General features: G+C 49.0%; 1 protein-coding gene across 6 annotated transcripts in view; it reads right to left on the reverse strand.

The window, feature by feature from the left end:
- Positions 1 to 2,806: 2,806 nt before the first annotated feature.
- The window catches only part of NDEL1 (nudE neurodevelopment protein 1 like 1), a 32,032-nt gene continuing 16,696 nt past the window's right edge, over positions 2,807 to 18,142 (reverse strand). For 4 of the 6 annotated variants that reach the window (XM_075579712.1, XM_075579711.1, XM_075579709.1 and 1 more), the window contains 4 exons: positions 17,788 to 17,961; positions 17,277 to 17,368; positions 16,293 to 16,444; positions 2,807 to 4,406 (listed from right to left, as the gene is read on the reverse strand). In XM_075579712.1, coding sequence (XP_075435827.1) covers positions 4,325 to 4,406; positions 16,293 to 16,444; positions 17,277 to 17,368; positions 17,788 to 17,961 — 500 coding nt within the window. In that variant the 3' untranslated portion in view covers positions 2,807 to 4,324. Of the gene's footprint in view, positions 4,407 to 15,701; positions 15,737 to 16,292; positions 16,445 to 17,276; positions 17,369 to 17,787; positions 17,962 to 18,142 lie in introns of all 6 variants that reach the window. The other 2 variants (XM_075579714.1, XM_075579710.1) reach the window with 2 other exon arrangements.

The raw sequence follows: 18,142 nt of genomic DNA on the forward strand, positions 1-18,142 counted from the left end.
TAACTGTTACATGCGCTTATAACACATTATCTCTAAGGCTACAATTATACCAGATGCTGCCGAGCAGCATCGCGATCCGGTGACGACATCCTCACGCCGCCGCTGAGCGGCATCTGAACAAGCAGAGGAGAAAGGCGGAGGCGTGGTGGAGGCGTGGTGGAGGCGTGGTGGAGGCGTGGCCGTGAGCGGTTCGCCTCATTAGCTGAACCGCTCCCGTGACGCGGCTGTCGCCTGCCAATAACAAATTCCTCTGTCTGCTCACCAGTCCGCAGCTCCAGGCGGCGCGCACGGCGCTCAAGGTATGCTTACTTAAATTGGATTTGTTTTTGAGTTGCGACGTGTGACATCGCCGGCGTTGTTTGGTATAATAACAGCCTAACTGTCCATGAAATGTCTTTATATATAATCTATAACCCTAATATTCATTTAATGTAACCATGTATTGTCATAACTCTGTGTCCAGGACATGCATGAAAACGAGAGGTGACTCAATGTATTACTTCCAGGTAAAACATGGTATTAAAAAATATATATTATTGTCTTACATATGTATGTACTCTTCGTACACCGCTACTCCTCTCTCCCACATAATTCTGCATTGCAGTATGTGCTGACCCAGACAAAGATAATATCCCATATACACCCACACAAATAAACGAGTTACTCCCTGTGTTACCGGTGGCGTGGTTCCTACTTCAGCTCCACAAGAATCTATCAGAGGCCGAGATGAGTCACTGAAAGTAGACGAGTTCCCACTGCACCAAGTCTGAATCCCAAACAATAGCCCTCTCGGCCACTCAATAGGGCTCTTTATGAAACTCTGAGACTCGACACAGCATCAGATTCTCACAGCAAGACCATCTGCTACAGGACAAGAGCCCAAGGCCTGCATTCTAACACAGCTACATTGTAACAGTGACCCTGACCGCACTTACAGGCCACAGGGACGTCTCCCTTATTAGGGAATGCCATTGTACATGTCATACGGAGATAGAACGTGAAGAAGAGACCCGAGAGGTTTCTAAAGCTCTATACACATTCTTACATCTATAAAAAAAAATAGTCCTGTTAAAGCAGCGCCCCCCCCCACCCCTCCCCCTCCCCCTATATCCTTTGTTAATGAATAACCATTACACCCACACATTTTATCGTCCCTTGTGAGTACCAGATGATTGCTGGTATTTTGGAACTCATTCTGTGGGTCAGTAATTCGGCATTTGACCGCTATGCAGTATTTTGCTTTAGAGAAAAAAAAAATGCATGTAACCTTTAAATTGCTTTTGAGTAACAGTCTGTAAGTCAGACCATAACATTATATTTCAAGATCTTTGAAGAAAAAGTGCACTCGAGTCGCCATTGAAATAGTTACATAGTTACATACTAGATGAGATTGAAAAAAAGACATGCGTTCAACCTTGAGTGCACAGCAACCACCCCCCAAGGTGAAATAGGATATACCTGTGAATATGCTCTTCCCCCCCACCCCCCAAGGTGAAATAGGATATACCTGTGAATACGCTCTTCCCCCCCACCCCCCAAGGTGAAATAGGATATACCTGTGAATACGTTCTTCCCTTCCTCCCCCCACCCCCCCCAAGGTGAAATTGGATATACCTGTGAATATGCTCTTCCCCCCCTATCCCCCCAGGTAAAATAGGATATACCTGTGAATGCGCTCTCCCCCCCTCCCCTCCCAGATAAAATAGGATATACCTGTGAATAAAATAGGATATACCTGTGAATACGCTCTCCCCCGAGGTAAAATAGGATATACCTGTGAATACGCTCTCCCCCCATGTGAAATAGGATATACCTGGGAATACGCTCTCCCCCTCTAGGTGAAATAGGATATACCTGTGAATACACTCCCCCCCACCCCCTCTCCTCCCAGGTGAAATAGGATATACAGTACATGTGAAAGTCTTAAGCAGGCGTGGCCAACTCCAGTCCTCAAGGGCCACCAACAGGTCAGGTTTTCAGGATGTCCCTGCTTCAGCACAGGGTGTGCAGCCAGTCTGCCGGAGTCACGTGCTGAAGGGATATCATGAAAACCTGACCTGTTGGTGGCCCTTGAAAGCTGGAGTTGGCTCACCCCAGGTCTAAAGAAAAAGGCGTAATTTCTACCAAACATTAGGTGTATTTTTCCTCTCCTAATACATTATGCGGCGCCACTTACATCATTCTTTGCTTCCACTATTGTAAATGTCTTATGACCATTGTAACCCTGAACTGTCAGGATGTCTTGAATGACTATTTCTGCCAGTAAGGCACTGCAGGGTTTGGTTTTCCCTGGGTGTGGGGAGTTATTTGTACGTCGCAAGTAAAACTATTGAACCGTTTCATGGTTCAGGAAGGAAGGCGAGAGGATTCGGTTCCATCTTTCCATTCTCCTTTTCCCCAAACCATTCATGAAGCCGCAACCCCCGAATGTAAAAAAATCTTACCTGGGTGTAACCTAGCGGAGCTCGTCCGTACATTGGGGGAACCCCCTGGAACCCCATAGGTTTGTAGTTTTCTTGTGCCGGTTTTGACGGTAGAAATAGCCACGGAACTACAAACCTGGCAGCAGGTAACCAATACCCCACGGGCACTTATTTTGCTCGGTGCCAGAGAATTGGAGAGGGGTTTGGAATTAACAGGACCATACAGCAGCTCCAGGGGAACCCCAATTCTGGTAGAATAATGCGTGGAGTTCCGCTTTAAGATATCACCAAGATACATGCTGGTTTACGCCGGCGGTAAGAATATCTGTTATCTTATAAATGGTGGAATATTGAAGTCGCCAGAAGTCCATTGAAAGATCCAGTTCTCACGTTAAAAGGTCTTTATTCTTTCAAAAATGTTCACCATTTCAGACAGTCAATTGCAAATCATGATGCTCAGTTTGTTTGCTCGGCTTTTAGCCACTGTGGTATAATACACTGCCGTACTTATTAAACATGCCCTATAGAAGAATTCTGAATAAATATAGCTACGCAGCCCAAGTTATGTACAAATATCTTGGGCAAAAATATAATGTTTACAAATGTACATACGATAAAAACAAAAAAACAAAAACGTGTAAACCGTCAGATATCGCAAATTCAACAACAGGAACCGAGTGTGTGTGGGGGGGAGGGGGGTGATGAAGGAAGAAAAGAAAATATATATATATTGGCTACTCCGGGGTGATTTTAATTAAAGTGTGCTTCAAAAGTAATGTGCAGAAATGTTCCAAAGGAACTCTTGCGTGCTGGGAGCGTTCGCAGTGCAATTAATCGCTGGCCGCTCCAGCACAGGAGTTAAGGCGGGGGGCTCAACTCCAGTCCTCAAGACCCCCCCGCCCCCAACAGGTCAGGTTAAAAGGATATCCCAGCTTCAGCACAGGTGGCTTAATCAGTTGCTCAGTCAATGACTCCAACTCCGGTGCTCAAGGGCCACCAACAGGTCAGGTTTTCACGCTTCAGCACAGGTGGCTCAATCAGTGGCTCAGTCTTTGACTGAGCCACCTGTGCTGAAGCTGGGATATCTTTAAAACCTGACTTGTTGGGGGGTATTGAGGACTGGAGTTGAGAATCCCTGAGTTAAAGTGTAAGGCCAAAATATATTATATATATTTATATGTACACACACACACACACACACACTAAACATAACGCACTCTTGTGGATTCGGTGTGGGTTTTTTGTGTGATCCACAGAGGTTGAGACCACCGCAAGATGGCGGTAATCCGGTGTCCACAAAATACAAAGCTCAGAAGATTTACTATGTACCAAGTGACCCGAGCGGTCACCAAAAAAAAGCCCTGTTGGTGACACTGCACAGGTTAACTAACCAACACTGTTTAATACGTGGGGGGGAGCGGTCCGATTTTCAAGGGGCTGAGGGGGTCTTGACTCTTGCTCCCACGCGCCTGTTACATCCTTGGCAGGTGAGGGATACGTTTGCTCTCCCTACACCTGCTGCGTCAAGATCAAAACATCTCCGGGGCTGGAAAGGTAAGGCGCGGGAGGCTGACGAGGGGGAGCAGCTGTTCCTTCCCGGAGCACGAACATATCAAGGTTGGTTTTTATGCCATTCGAATGGTTGCTCTCTAGTTTCCTTTGAATTGGGCGCCGAGGCCGATCAGCGGCCTGACCGCAAACCAGAAAGAAAAAAAAAACCTTTAAAAAGCAGCGTTCAAGGTGCTGTGAAGCATCGGGGCGGCAGAGATTATATTCTGCATTGCAGTCTCAATTCCAGCTCAAGTAATCCTAGTTTATAAGTGAAGCGTTTGTTTCTCGTTTCTTTTTTCGCTGAGCAACGACCACGAAGAAGAAGATTATAGCTGTCCAGTGGGCCGGGCTCATACGCTCAGGGGCAGCAGGCCCGGGGTAGGGGAAGGCTGGGATCCGAGTAATCCCGGAGGGTCATATCCATTCACTGCCCTGTGATGGGAAAAAAACACACAGATTATTAATACAACAACACCAGGCGTACATCGCAGAACGCTCGCCGGAAATCCCAAGTCACGGTTCCATTTTATTTGCCAAGCTGGAAATTAACCAGTGTCGGAAAACGGACTACACCAAGTAGTTGGTTCGTCCCGAGAAAAGATCCCGACGTTACGTTTCCAGCTTCACAAGCCCTGAGAAATAAGCTTTAGATGAGGGGCGCACAACTGCAGTCCTGTACCCCCCCCCCCCCACGGCAAGGTACTGGGGATATCCCTGCTTCAGCACAGGTGGCAAAATTAGTGGCTCAGTCAAACACTGAGTCACCTGTGCTGAAGCTGGGATATCCTTAAAACCTGACCTGTTGGTGGCCCTTGAGGACTGCAGTTGAGCATCACTGCTTTAGATAACAGGTCAGGAATTCTGCAATTTCATCATAACAGAGCTTTGGTGCCTACAGTGCATCTTTCTCACTAATTCCCACGGCAAGTGGTCAGCACTGGCAGATTCACAGACAACGTGTACTGCCAGCTGCAGCCAGTGGGTGCCTGACACGTTTTGTTGACCATGCTGGATGATATTATTCGAACACTTCCTGCGTTAGAGAGGTCTGGAATACATTGTGGTTATACTGCAGACTCTTCCAGGCTTGAAGGGCTATAATAGAAATCCTTTCAGCAGGACGCCACACACATCTGAATGGCTGAACAGCATCTCTCTGTAGAATGGCCGTTTATATAACGGGAACGAGCAGCACAGCAGCACCTACACCTCCCAACTCCCTATTAAATAGGGCGAGAATGAGGTAACATGCTTCACTCTAATGCAAGTTACTGCATCAATAACAGTGTTACTGCCACTGACCGCCCTGCGTAGCAGCCATGAGGAGAGAGAAGGTTTGCTCTGTCAGAATGAACTCCGTGCAGCAGAAGTGGAAGATTTGCGTTATCAGGCACCGCAAGTGCAGCCATTAGTAGGAGCAAGTCGGCGATGCCAAACTTTACTAAGCGAGAACACCAAAGAACCCCAAGCACCAGTGCCCAGCATAGGTTTGTTACAGGCTCGGATACCGGTAAAACAGCGCCCAAAGTACCTGCCGATTCTTGTGCCCATCATACTCCAAACAGCAAGGTCAACCCAAGCATTAACGCAGGGGAGGCCAACTCCAGTCCTCAAGGGCCACCAACAGGTCAGGTTTTCAGGATATCCCTGCACAGGTGGCTCAATCAGTGGCTCAGTCAAAGACTTAGCCACCTGTGCTGAAGCAGGGATGTCCTGAAAACCTGACCTGTTGGTGGCCCTTGAGGACTGGAGTTGGCCGCCCGCCCCTGAGAGGCTGTGCTGAAGCAGGGATGTCCTGAAAACCTGACCTGTTGGTGGCCCTTGAGGACTGGAGTTGGCCGCCCGCCCCTGAGAGGAGTAGTGAATTAATAATAAAGGATTGTGCAGCCTTACAGGGAAACTCAGACTCAGCCAGTCAGACATGAGTCACAGTATGCGCGTCGGACGTTACCGACAGACGTTTCCTATCACAGTATGCGCGTCGGACATTACCGACAGACGTTTCCTATCACAGTATGCGCGTCGGACGTCACGGACAGACGTTTCCTATCACAGTATGCGCGTCGGACATTACCGACAGACGTTTCCTATCACAGTATGCGCGTCGCACGTTACCGACAGACGTTTCCTATCACAGTATGCGCGTCGGACGTTACCGACAGACGTTTCCTATCACAGTATGCGCGTCGGACGTTACCGACAGACGTTTCCTATCACAGTATGCGCGTCGCACGTTACCGACAGACGTTTCCTATCACAGTATGCGCGTCGCACGTTACCGACAGACGTTTCCTATCACAGTATGCGCGTCGGACGTTACCGACAGACGTTTCCTATCACAGTATGCGCGTCGGACATTACCGACAGACGTTTCCTATCACAGTATGCGCGTCGGACATTACCGACAGACGTTTCCTATCACAGTATGCGCGTCGGACGTTACCGACAGACGTTTCCTATCACAGTATGCGCGTCGGACGTTACCGACAGACGTTTCCTATCACAGTATGCGCGTCGGACGTTACCGACAGACGTTTCCTATCACAGTATGCGCGTCGCACGTTACCGACAGACGTTTCCTATCACAGTATGCGCGTCGCACGTTACCGACAGACGTTTCCTATCACAGTATGCGCGTCGCACGTTACCGACAGACGTTTCCTATCACAGTATGCGCGTCGCACGTTACCGACAGACGTTTCCTATCACAGTATGCGCGTCGCACGTTACCGACAGACGTTTCCTATCACAGTATGCGCGTCGGACGTTACCGACAGACGTTTCCTATCACAGTATGCGCGTCGGACATTACCGACAGACGTTTCCTATCACAGTATGCGCGTCGGACGTTACCGACAGACGTTTCCTATCACAGTATGCGCGTCGGACGTTACCGACAGACGTTTCCTATCACAGTATGCGCGTCGCACGTTACCGACAGACGTTTCCTATCACAGTATGCGCGTCGGACGTTACCGACAGACGTTTCCTATCACAGTATGCGCGTCGGACGTTACCGACAGACGTTTCCTATCACAGTATGCGCGTCGGACGTTACCGACAGACGTTTCCTATCACAGTATGCGCGTCGGACGTTACCGACAGACGTTTCCTATCACAGTATGCGCGTCGGACGTTACCGACAGACGTTTCCTATCACAGTATGCGCGTCGCACGTTACCGACAGACGTTTCCTATCACAGTATGCGCGTCGGACATTACCGACAGACGTTTCCTATCACAGTATGCGCGTCGGACATTACCGACAGACGTTTCCTATCACAGTATGCGCGTCGGACGTTACCGACAGACGTTTCCTATCACAGTATGCGCGTCGGACGTTACCGACAGACGTTTCCTATCACAGTATGCGCGTCGGACGTTACCGACAGACGTTTCCTATCACAGTATGCGCGTCGGACATTACCGACAGACGTTTCCTATCACAGTATGCGCGTCGGACGTTACCGACAGACGTTTCCTATCACAGTATGCGCGTCGGACGTTACCGACAGACGTTTCCTATCACAGTATGCGCGTCGCACGTTACCGACAGACGTTTCCTATCACAGTATGCGCGTCGGACGTTACCGACAGACGTTTCCTATCACAGTATGCGCGTCGCACGTTACCGACAGACGTTTCCTATCACAGTATGCGCGTCGGACATTACCGACAGACGTTTCCTATCACAGTATGCGCGTCGCACGTTACCGACAGACGTTTCCTATCACAGTATGCGCGTCGGACGTTACCGACAGACGTTTCCTATCACAGTATGCGCGTCGCACGTTACCGACAGACGTTTCCTATCACAGTATGCGCGTCGGACGTTACCGACAGACGTTTCCTATCACAGTATGCGCGTCGCACGTTACCGACAGACGTTTCCTATCACAGTATGCGCGTCGCACGTTACCGACAGACGTTTCCTATCACAGTATGCGCGTCGCACGTTACCGACAGACGTTTCCTATCACAGTATGCGCGTCGCACGTTACCGACAGACGTTTCCTATCACAGTATGCGCGTCGCACGTTACCGACAGACGTTTCCTATCACAGTATGCGCGTCGGACGTTACCGACAGACGTTTCCTATCACAGTATGCGCGTCGCACGTTACCGACAGACGTTTCCTATCACAGTATGCGCGTCGCACGTTACCGACAGACGTTTCCTATCACAGTATGCGCGTCGGACATTACCGACAGACGTTTCCTATCACAGTATGCGCGTCGCACGTTACCGACAGACGTTTCCTATCACAGTATGCGCGTCGGACGTTACCGACAGACGTTTCCTATCACAGTATGCGCGTCGCACGTTACCGACAGACGTTTCCTATCACAGTATGCGCGTCGGACGTTACCGACAGACGTTTCCTATCACAGTATGCGCGTCGGACATTACCGACAGACGTTTCCTATCACAGTATGCGCGTCGGACGTTACCGACAGACGTTTCCTATCACAGTATGCGCGTCGGACGTTACCGACAGACGTTTCCTATCACAGTATGCGCGTCGCACGTTACCGACAGACGTTTCCTATCACAGTATGCGCGTCGGACGTTACCGACAGACGTTTCCTATCACAGTATGCGCGTCGGACGTCACGGACAGACGTTTCCTATCACAGTATGCGCGTCGGACGTCACGGACAGACGTTTCCTATCACAGTATGCGCGTCGCACGTTACCGACAGACGTTTCCTATCACAGTATGCGCGTCGGACGTTACCGACAGACGTTTCCTATCACAGTATGCGCGTCGGACGTTACCGACAGACGTTTCCTATCACAGTATGCGCGTCGGACGTTACCGACAGACGTTTCCTATCACAGTATGCGCGTCGCACGTTACCGACAGACGTTTCCTATCACAGTATGCGCGTCGGACGTTACCGACAGACGTTTCCTATCACAGTATGCGCGTCGCACGTTACCGACAGACGTTTCCTATCACAGTATGCGCGTCGGACATTACCGACAGACGTTTCCTATCACAGTATGCGCGTCGCACGTTACCGACAGACGTTTCCTATCACAGTATGCGCGTCGGACATTACCGACAGACGTTTCCTATCACAGTATGCGCGTCGGACATTACCGACAGACGTTTCCTATCACAGTATGCGCGTCGGACGTTACCGACAGACGTTTCCTATCACAGTATGCGCGTCGGACATTACCGACAGACGTTTCCTATCACAGTATGCGCGTCGGACATTACCGACAGACGTTTCCTATCACAGTATGCGCGTCGGACGTTACCGACAGACGTTTCCTATCACAGTATGCGCGTCGCACGTTACCGACAGACGTTTCCTATCACAGTATGCGCGTCGGACGTTACCGACAGACGTTTCCTATCACAGTATGCGCGTCGGACGTTACCGACAGACGTTTCCTATCACAGTATGCGCGTCGGACGTTACCGACAGACGTTTCCTATCACAGTATGCGCGTCGGACGTTACCGACAGACGTTTCCTATCACAGTATGCGCGTCGCACGTTACCGACAGACGTTTCCTATCACAGTATGCGCGTCGGACGTTACCGACAGACGTTTCCTATCACAGTATGCGCGTCGGACGTCACGGACAGACGTTTCCTATCACAGTATGCGCGTCGGACGTCACGGACAGACGTTTCCTATCACAGTATGCGCGTCGCACGTTACCGACAGACGTTTCCTATCACAGTATGCGCGTCGCACGTTACCGACAGACGTTTCCTATCACAGTATGCGCGTCGGACATTACCGACAGACGTTTCCTATCACAGTATGCACGTCGCACGTTACCGACAGACGTTTCCTATCACAGTATGCGCGTCGGACGTTACCGACAGACGTTTCCTATCACAGTATGCGCGTCGCACGTTACCGACAGACGTTTCCTATCACAGTATGCGCGTCGGACGTTACCGACAGACGTTTCCTATCACAGTATGCGCGTCGGACATTACCGACAGACGTTTCCTATCACAGTATGCGCGTCGGACGTTACCGACAGACGTTTCCTATCACAGTATGCGCGTCGGACGTTACCGACAGACGTTTCCTATCACAGTATGCGCGTCGCACGTTACCGACAGACGTTTCCTATCACAGTATGCGCGTCGGACGTTACCGACAGACGTTTCCTATCACTGTATGCGCGTCGCACGTTACCGACAGACGTTTCCTATCACAGTATGCGCGTCGCACGTTACCGACAGACGTTTCCTATCACAGTATGCGCGTCGCACGTTACCGACAGACGTTTCCTATCACAGTATGCGCGTCGCACGTTACCGACAGACGTTTCCTATCACAGTATGCGCGTCGGACGTTACCGACAGACGTTTCCTATCACAGTATGCGCGTCGGACGTTACCGACAGACGTTTCCTATCACAGTATGCGCGTCGCACGTTACCGACAGACGTTTCCTATCACAGTATGCGCGTCGGACGTCACGGACAGACGTTTCCTATCACAGTATGCGCGTCGGACGTCACGGACAGACGTTTCCTATCACAGTATGCGCGTCGGACATTACCGACAGACGTTTCCTATCACAGTATGCGCGTCGGACGTTACCGACAGACGTTTCCTATCACAGTATGCGCGTCGGACGTTACCGACAGACGTTTCCTATCACAGTATGCGCGTCGCACGTTACCGACAGACGTTTCCTATCACAGTATGCGCGTCGTACGTTACCGACAGACGTTTCCTATCACAGTATGCGCGTCGGACGTTACCGACAGACGTTTCCTATCACAGTATGCGCGTCGCACGTTACCGACAGACGTTTCCTATCACAGTATGCGCGTCGGACATTACCGACAGACGTTTCCTATCACAGTATGCGCGTCGGACATTACCGACAGACGTTTCCTATCACAGTATGCGCGTCGGACATTACCGACAGACGTTTCCTATCACAGTATGCGCGTCGCACGTTACCGACAGACGTTTCCTATCACTGTATGCGCGTCGCACGTTACCGACAGACGTTTCCTATCACAGTATGCGCGTCGCACGTTACCGACAGACGTTTCCTATCACAGTATGCGCGTCGGACGTTACCGACAGACGTTTCCTATCACAGTATGCGCGTCGCACGTTACCGACAGACGTTTCCTATCACAGTATGCGCGTCGGACGTTACCGACAGACGTTTCCTATCACAGTATGCGCGTCGGACGTTACCGACAGACGTTTCCTATCACAGTATGCGCGTCGGACGTCACGGACAGACGTTTCCTATCACAGTATGCGCGTCGCACGTTACCGACAGACGTTTCCTATCACAGTATGCGCGTCGGACGTTACCGACAGACGTTTCCTATCACAGTATGCGCGTCGGACGTTACCGACAGACGTTTCCTATCACAGTATGCGCGTCGGACGTTACCGACAGACGTTTCCTATCACAGTATGCGCGTCGCACGTTACCGACAGACGTTTCCTATCACAGTACGCGCGTCGGACGTTACCGACAGACGTTTCCTATCACAGTATGCGCGTCGCACGTTACCGACAGACGTTTCCTATCACAGTATGCGCGTCGCACGTTACCGACAGACGTTTCCTATCACAGTATGCGCGTCGCACGTTACCGACAGACGTTTCCTATCACAGTATGCGCGTCGGACATTACCGACAGACGTTTCCTATCACAGTATGCGCGTCGCACGTTACCGACAGACGTTTCCTATCACAGTATGCGCGTCGCACGTTACCGACAGACGTTTCCTATCACAGTATGCGCGTCGCACGTTACCGACAGACGTTTCCTATCACAGTATGCGCGTCGGACGTTACCGACAGACGTTTCCTATCACAGTATGCGCGTCGCACGTTACCGACAGACGTTTCCTATCACAGTATGCGCGTCGGACGTTACCGACAGACGTTTCCTATCACAGTACGCGCGTCGCACGTTACCGACAGACGTTTCCTATCACAGTATGCGCGTCGCACGTTACCGACAGACGTTTCCTATCACAGTATGCGCGTCGGACGTTACCGACAGACGTTTCCTATCACAGTATGCGCGTCGCACGTTACCGACAGACGTTTCCTATCACAGTATGCGCGTCGGACGTTACCGACAGACGTTTCCTATCACAGTATGCGCGTCGGACGTTACCGACAGACGTTTCCTATCACAGTATGCGCGTCGGACGTTACCGACAGACGTTTCCTATCACAGTATGCGCGTCGGACGTTACCGACAGACGTTTCCTATCACAGTATGCGCGTCGCACGTTACCGACAGACGTTTCCTATCACAGTATGCGCGTCGCACGTTACCGACAGACGTTTCCTATCACAGTATGCGCGTCGGACGTTACCGACAGACGTTTCCTATCACAGTCACCAAGAACATGTTTCCAGGTCATGTTCCACAAACGTCCATTCAAACAATAAACATCGGCAAAGAAGAACCGCTGTGCTGGACCTCTGCTTTCTTGTTTTATAGGATGGCAAAGCGGTCAAGAAAAAGACCATCGCGTTGCAAGCATTTGCCCCGCCTGATTAATTAGCCTTACAAGTAATTACACCCTTACTTCCCCCCCTACTCCCCCGATAATCCTATTAGTGCAAAACATGGACAGACGACGATCCTGCTCATCAGGTTAATGGTTTTGTAACCATGGCGATAAGTGTTTCGGATTAAGAAACAGGACAGACTTCCTCCGATTTATCACTCCCAGCTATTGTGCAGAGAGCGCTCAGTACAAAGGCTCGTGTGTGTCTCTCTCTTACTCAGAGCGAGGATAGCTCAAATAATAAACTTCTGACACAGACGGCACAAGTCTGCCACAAGGAAGTGACCAGATCACCGGCATTCCCTTTCCCAAAAGGTCATTTAGTTTCCTGTTCTCAATCTATTTTAAATGGATAATTTAAGGTGCCTGGGAAATATCCTATACACGCCTCGTGTGCCCTTACATCCTCTTGTCTGCGACTCCCACATAGTTTGTGTAAGAAGTAATACATTACATATGTAGCCTGTACACCGCTCTTCTTGCATTACATCCTATTGCACAATGAATGATATGACTGGGAACGCAGCCTCCATGTGGGGTACACTGCAGGCATTACCAGGTTAAACACACTTGCTTTCAAAAGGATTCATTAATAGGATATGCTCCAATTTATTTAAGTGGTATTTCAATGGCAAATCTCCTTTTAAACATGTTGCCACGAAAGATATGTAGCAATGCTACAAACCCAGGTATATTTTCATACAACACAGAAATAGAGGGAACTTTAGCCAGATTCAGTATGTCCCTCCGCCCCTATTCCAGAAGTAAGTTTGTAACGTGTGAAAAAAAAAAAAAAAAGAATGCATACTGCACCAAAATAATGGTACCGAACATTGTGGGGGTGATGTATCAAAGCAAATTTGGATCAGAATTGATGAAGAGAGGACTTACTTGACGCGCGGATTATAACGCCCTGAGGTAGAGTAACGGTTTCTGGCCAACAATTTGCATCAAATATAAGGAACACTTTCTTACATGCGACGCAAACAGGAAACGAGGCGATGCGTCAAAAATGGAGCGATTAATGGTCGCAAAGCTAAATCACATGCTTTGTCCCATTTGTTTTTTATTTGAGCGCCTCCAGGTGTAATGTATCGAGACACAAAGTCACTAGGTTTGTGTCACATCATCAGGGCAAAGTGTAGATCCGAATAAAAACAACAATGTGGAATTGCCTTGATAATGAACACTGACCCCTAAACGCACAGAGCAAGTTGCATCACCAGGACGTAAACAGACAGGTAAAACAAAATACCACACGGCAAATCAGGAAACAAAAGTCCGCAAAGCTGGCAGCCGGGACATTCCAGTGATGTGAATGCACAACAAGGAAATGGTTTAGTGGCTCAGGGCAGCGTCCAAGCCGCCTGGCTATACAGATATAGTATCACGGGCTACGACTTGGACCAATGTAAAAGCGACCATGTTTTCCTGCGGGAAACCATTCCCTCTGCACGCTTTACTGCTACTGTACGTACAATGGGGTGCAGCACTAAATCTGCCGGCTACATGCAAGGCCCCAAAAAACGCTTCCCAGTGCCGGAGAAGAGAGAAGCACCGTTCAAATGAATGAGACCAAAATCTTCTCCGACACGGAGAAGCAGCATCACAGCCTATTGAAGGGGTGCTTAGATGCACAATTACAGAGGCGACATGCTTGCCAGCTATGCGCTGCTCCGCGGGCTTCTCCAGCGTTAGTCAGGGATATATACGTACAACGTGCAAGAAAGCAGATCTACAGCAAAGAAGAGAACTCTACGCAGGACCACTGACTGGCGCTCATAAACAGCCGTGTACACACAGGGGGAATATCCATATACAGCAAAGAAGAGAACTCTACGCAGGACCACTGACTGGCGCTCATAAACAGCCGTGTACACACACGGGGAATATCCATATACAGCAAAGAAGAGAACTCTACCAGGGACCACTGACTGGCGCTCATAAACAGCCGTGTACACACAGGGGGAATATCCATATACAGCAAAGGAGAGAACTCTACCAGGGACCACTGACTGGCGCTCATAAACAGCCGTGTACACACAGGGGGAATATCCATGTACAGCAAAGAAGAGAACTCTACCAGGGACCCCTGACTGGAGCTCATAAACAGCCGTGTACACACAGGGGGAATATCCATATACAGCAAAGGAGAGAACTCTACCAGGGACCCCTGACTGGAGCTCATAAACAGCCGTGTACACACAGGGGGAATATCCATGTACAGCAAAGAAGAGAACTATTGTAACCTTAATCTCGGGCTTCCCTAAGATATAATATAGGCACAAAGAAGGGTGGGGAGCCGTGTTGATTTTTTCTTCTGTGTAGTAACACAGGAGGGACAGGGAGGCGCGGGTATGATGCCTTTTATTGGACCAACAAGTAGTTGATATGTTACAAGCTTTCTAACCCAGATAGGTGGGAAAGCCTGTAACATATCAACTACTTGTTGGTCCAATAAAAGGCATTATACCCGCGCCTCCCTGTCCCTCCTGTGTTACTGCATATGCGCACATAGGAATTCAATAAGCTAAAGAAAAAACCTCACATTTGTAACAATTTGTCCTCCTCCTCGGATAATAACTACACCAGGGCGGCCAACGCCAGTCCTCGGCCACTGACTGAGCCACATGGGCTGAAGCTGGGATATCCTGAAAACCTGACCTGTTGGTGGCCCTTGAGGATTGAAGAACCACCCCTGAACAACACCCTTTACGCACTTTTAGGCGCAGACTTGATGGCCATTCCTAGCGTCGCAGCCTATCACAGCCTTAAATATCCTGCAACAAACCTAAGATACGTGGGGGTGATATTGCTGAATATACGGTACCCATTTCATACAAGACAAGTAACATATCTTCCGCTTTACTCATGTTATCCAAGCACCTGACCCCAAGTAGAGCAAGAAGGAGAATCTATATAGTGGTTACATAGTCCATGCATGAAAGATCATTAATAGAATTCCAGCAAACCCGTCTGCACACTATCCAGCCCAGTGAAGCTTGGGAGAGTGCGGTTAACCCAAGTTATTTGAATGCATCCCTACACGGCAGGGCCGCTATCAAGCACATTCGCTACAGAGAACCCATGCAATTAATCAGGCGACGCGGAGATAAAACGGGTTAATACAACTTGACACCCAGAGAGGAGCATGCAACCTTATCGCTTTAAAGTTCAGTTACCCATGAACAACGTGGGGAAAATGACCTTTTCCTGCCTAATGGGGAAAAAACACAGGTTATTTATTATACGACCGGATGTTGGTGGGAAGACATCGAATCAATCACAACTTTCTTAGAGTTGCACAAAAACATATATCGGAAGTAGCAGCTGCACCCAAATCTCATTAAATCTTTATATATTGGGCTGTGGTGAGGGAACAGCCTTCCACTGCTGCACAAACGCTTGGTAATACAGTGTGCCCAACAGGATGAGGTGTTTAGCAGCCTACGGCTATTCATTTTGGTACCAGCTTAAGAAAATCTCATGGGGAAAGGAGTCACAGAGATCTTGCTTAACAAAATGTGGTGTCAAAACTCTGACATGGGTGCAGGAGGCTCGAACAGGTCACGGATTAAAGGAGCCGAAATTAACGGGGTTCAGCTCCGGAGACCCCTGCTTCAAGCCTGTTTTCCAAATTTTTTTTTAAAAAATCGCCTCTTAAAGAAGTGCCCAAAATATGAAGCTCAGAGCGGTTTTGTGCAGCGATTTGAGACCAGCTAAGAGGCTTCCCTGCTCCCATCCAACAATGAAAGCTTTGTCATGAAACGTACCCTTTGTCGAAGAACGATGTGTGTGCTGGATGGGTGTACTTTGTGCTGCTGCTGTTCAGTATACTGCTGTTCACGTTCCCCGGTACGTAGGACTTCCGTGAGGCCTGGTCTTTCGCAAAGTTTCTGCAAGCTGCCAGTTTGGATTCTAAGGCCTGCGAGTGGGAAAGGAAAACATGCTGTAAGAAGCGGCGGTGGGCGTCAGCTCGCGGTGATACGGAGGCGCAGAAATGTCAAAACAGGTTTGTAGCAAGAGAAATGTTTGCTGGTTTACTAGCTGAAAGTACGCTGCGTTCTCTGGGAATTCTAAGAAACCCACCTCATCCCTCCCATTCTCTCACTCCCCCCTCAAACCCTTTCCTTTAATACCTTATGATGTCCCCAATTCTTTCCGCCTCTCTCTCCTTCTCCGGCGTTCTTACTTTCTCCTCACATCCCAAATTACTTCTCGTGCTTTGTCTACTTCCTGTGTGAACTTTATAGCTTTCTTATCTGCCACCAGGCTATGTGCATTATTATGTCCAGAGTGTGATGTCACATGCTGGATACATAGCCTAGCCGGTACAACACCCAGTCGCGAACTTGCTTAGAAAAATTGTAATACCTCATAGAATTAAAAAACAAAATAGAATGTATCCAAACAGACAAAAAAAAATGAAATATATATATCTACTAAAATATATACTAGTTAATTCACATATAAAAAGAGATATTAGGAGTTGCTCAGTTCTGTCCTACTTGACACAGCTCAGACATTCCTCTGCTTTGTGGAAACATGCAACTCATTCCTCAGTTGTGTATGGACACGACCTTGAGGATGAAGGAAGAAAATACATCTGAAGGAAAAGGTCTTTATGGAATGGAGCTTCACGCACAACATACCTGAATTCTTTTCATGTTGGCCCAACAAAATAAATTACCCTGGTCTCTAATATGTGATCTAAATCGAAAAAACCTGCCTCAAACCTAACAAAAACCCACACTTACTCCTACTTTTCTCAGCAGGTCGCCCACAATGTTAAGCGCAGATATCCTGGCAGACGGCGTGAGTGGTGTGGTACCAAAACCATTGGGTATGCCTGGGAAGAGATACACACAACTATTAGGACATTGTGACCCGCTAATGATTTGATTCAACACTCAGTTCCGGCTGCAAATTGCATCAAACGGATTTACTTTGCCATCGTTTTCCCATTAGGACGGATCATGGAATAGGCTTAAAAACCCAAAACAAACACCACATCATTCCCCACGTCAGACTCTGCATTATCGGCAGGAGCGAGTGCCAAGAACACGACTCTTGCCAGGTACATTCACAGTGATGTCGAAGAATTTGCCGATGGTAAAAAGCCTGCTCAGGTAATAGATACAATGCAGCCTACTGATTTATAGACTCTAGCAATGGTGAAGGATTGAAATGTCTTTTCAACGCGGCTCTCCTTACAACGAATGGGGACCACCCCGGAAAGCTAAACGCTTGCGCAGAGTGAGAACAAACCTTTGGGAGAGGTAAAACCGTTGTCGGATATTTTTCCCACGGGAGTGGCAGGTAAGGAAAGAGAAGCTTGGACGGCGGAATCGATCTTCTCGCAGTCTGCGGTCGGCGAGCTGGGCGCCGATTTCCGCGTTCCGTCTGTGTGCCTTTCACGTACGGCTAATTCTTGTCTTAAGTCTACCAAAAATACACCAGTGTCAACATTTTTTTGCACATATCCGGGCTTCAAGGCAGTGCATCGTTGAAATACAAGTAATATTATGGGTTAAACCAGGGGGGCTCTACTGCAGCCCTCAACACCCCCTAATATGTCTGGGTTTAAGGATATCCCATCTTCAGCACCGGTGGCTCAATCAGT

This window comes from Ascaphus truei, chromosome 22 (assembly GCF_040206685.1).
Source record: "Ascaphus truei isolate aAscTru1 chromosome 22, aAscTru1.hap1, whole genome shotgun sequence".
Lineage (NCBI taxonomy): Eukaryota > Metazoa > Chordata > Amphibia > Anura > Ascaphidae > Ascaphus > Ascaphus truei.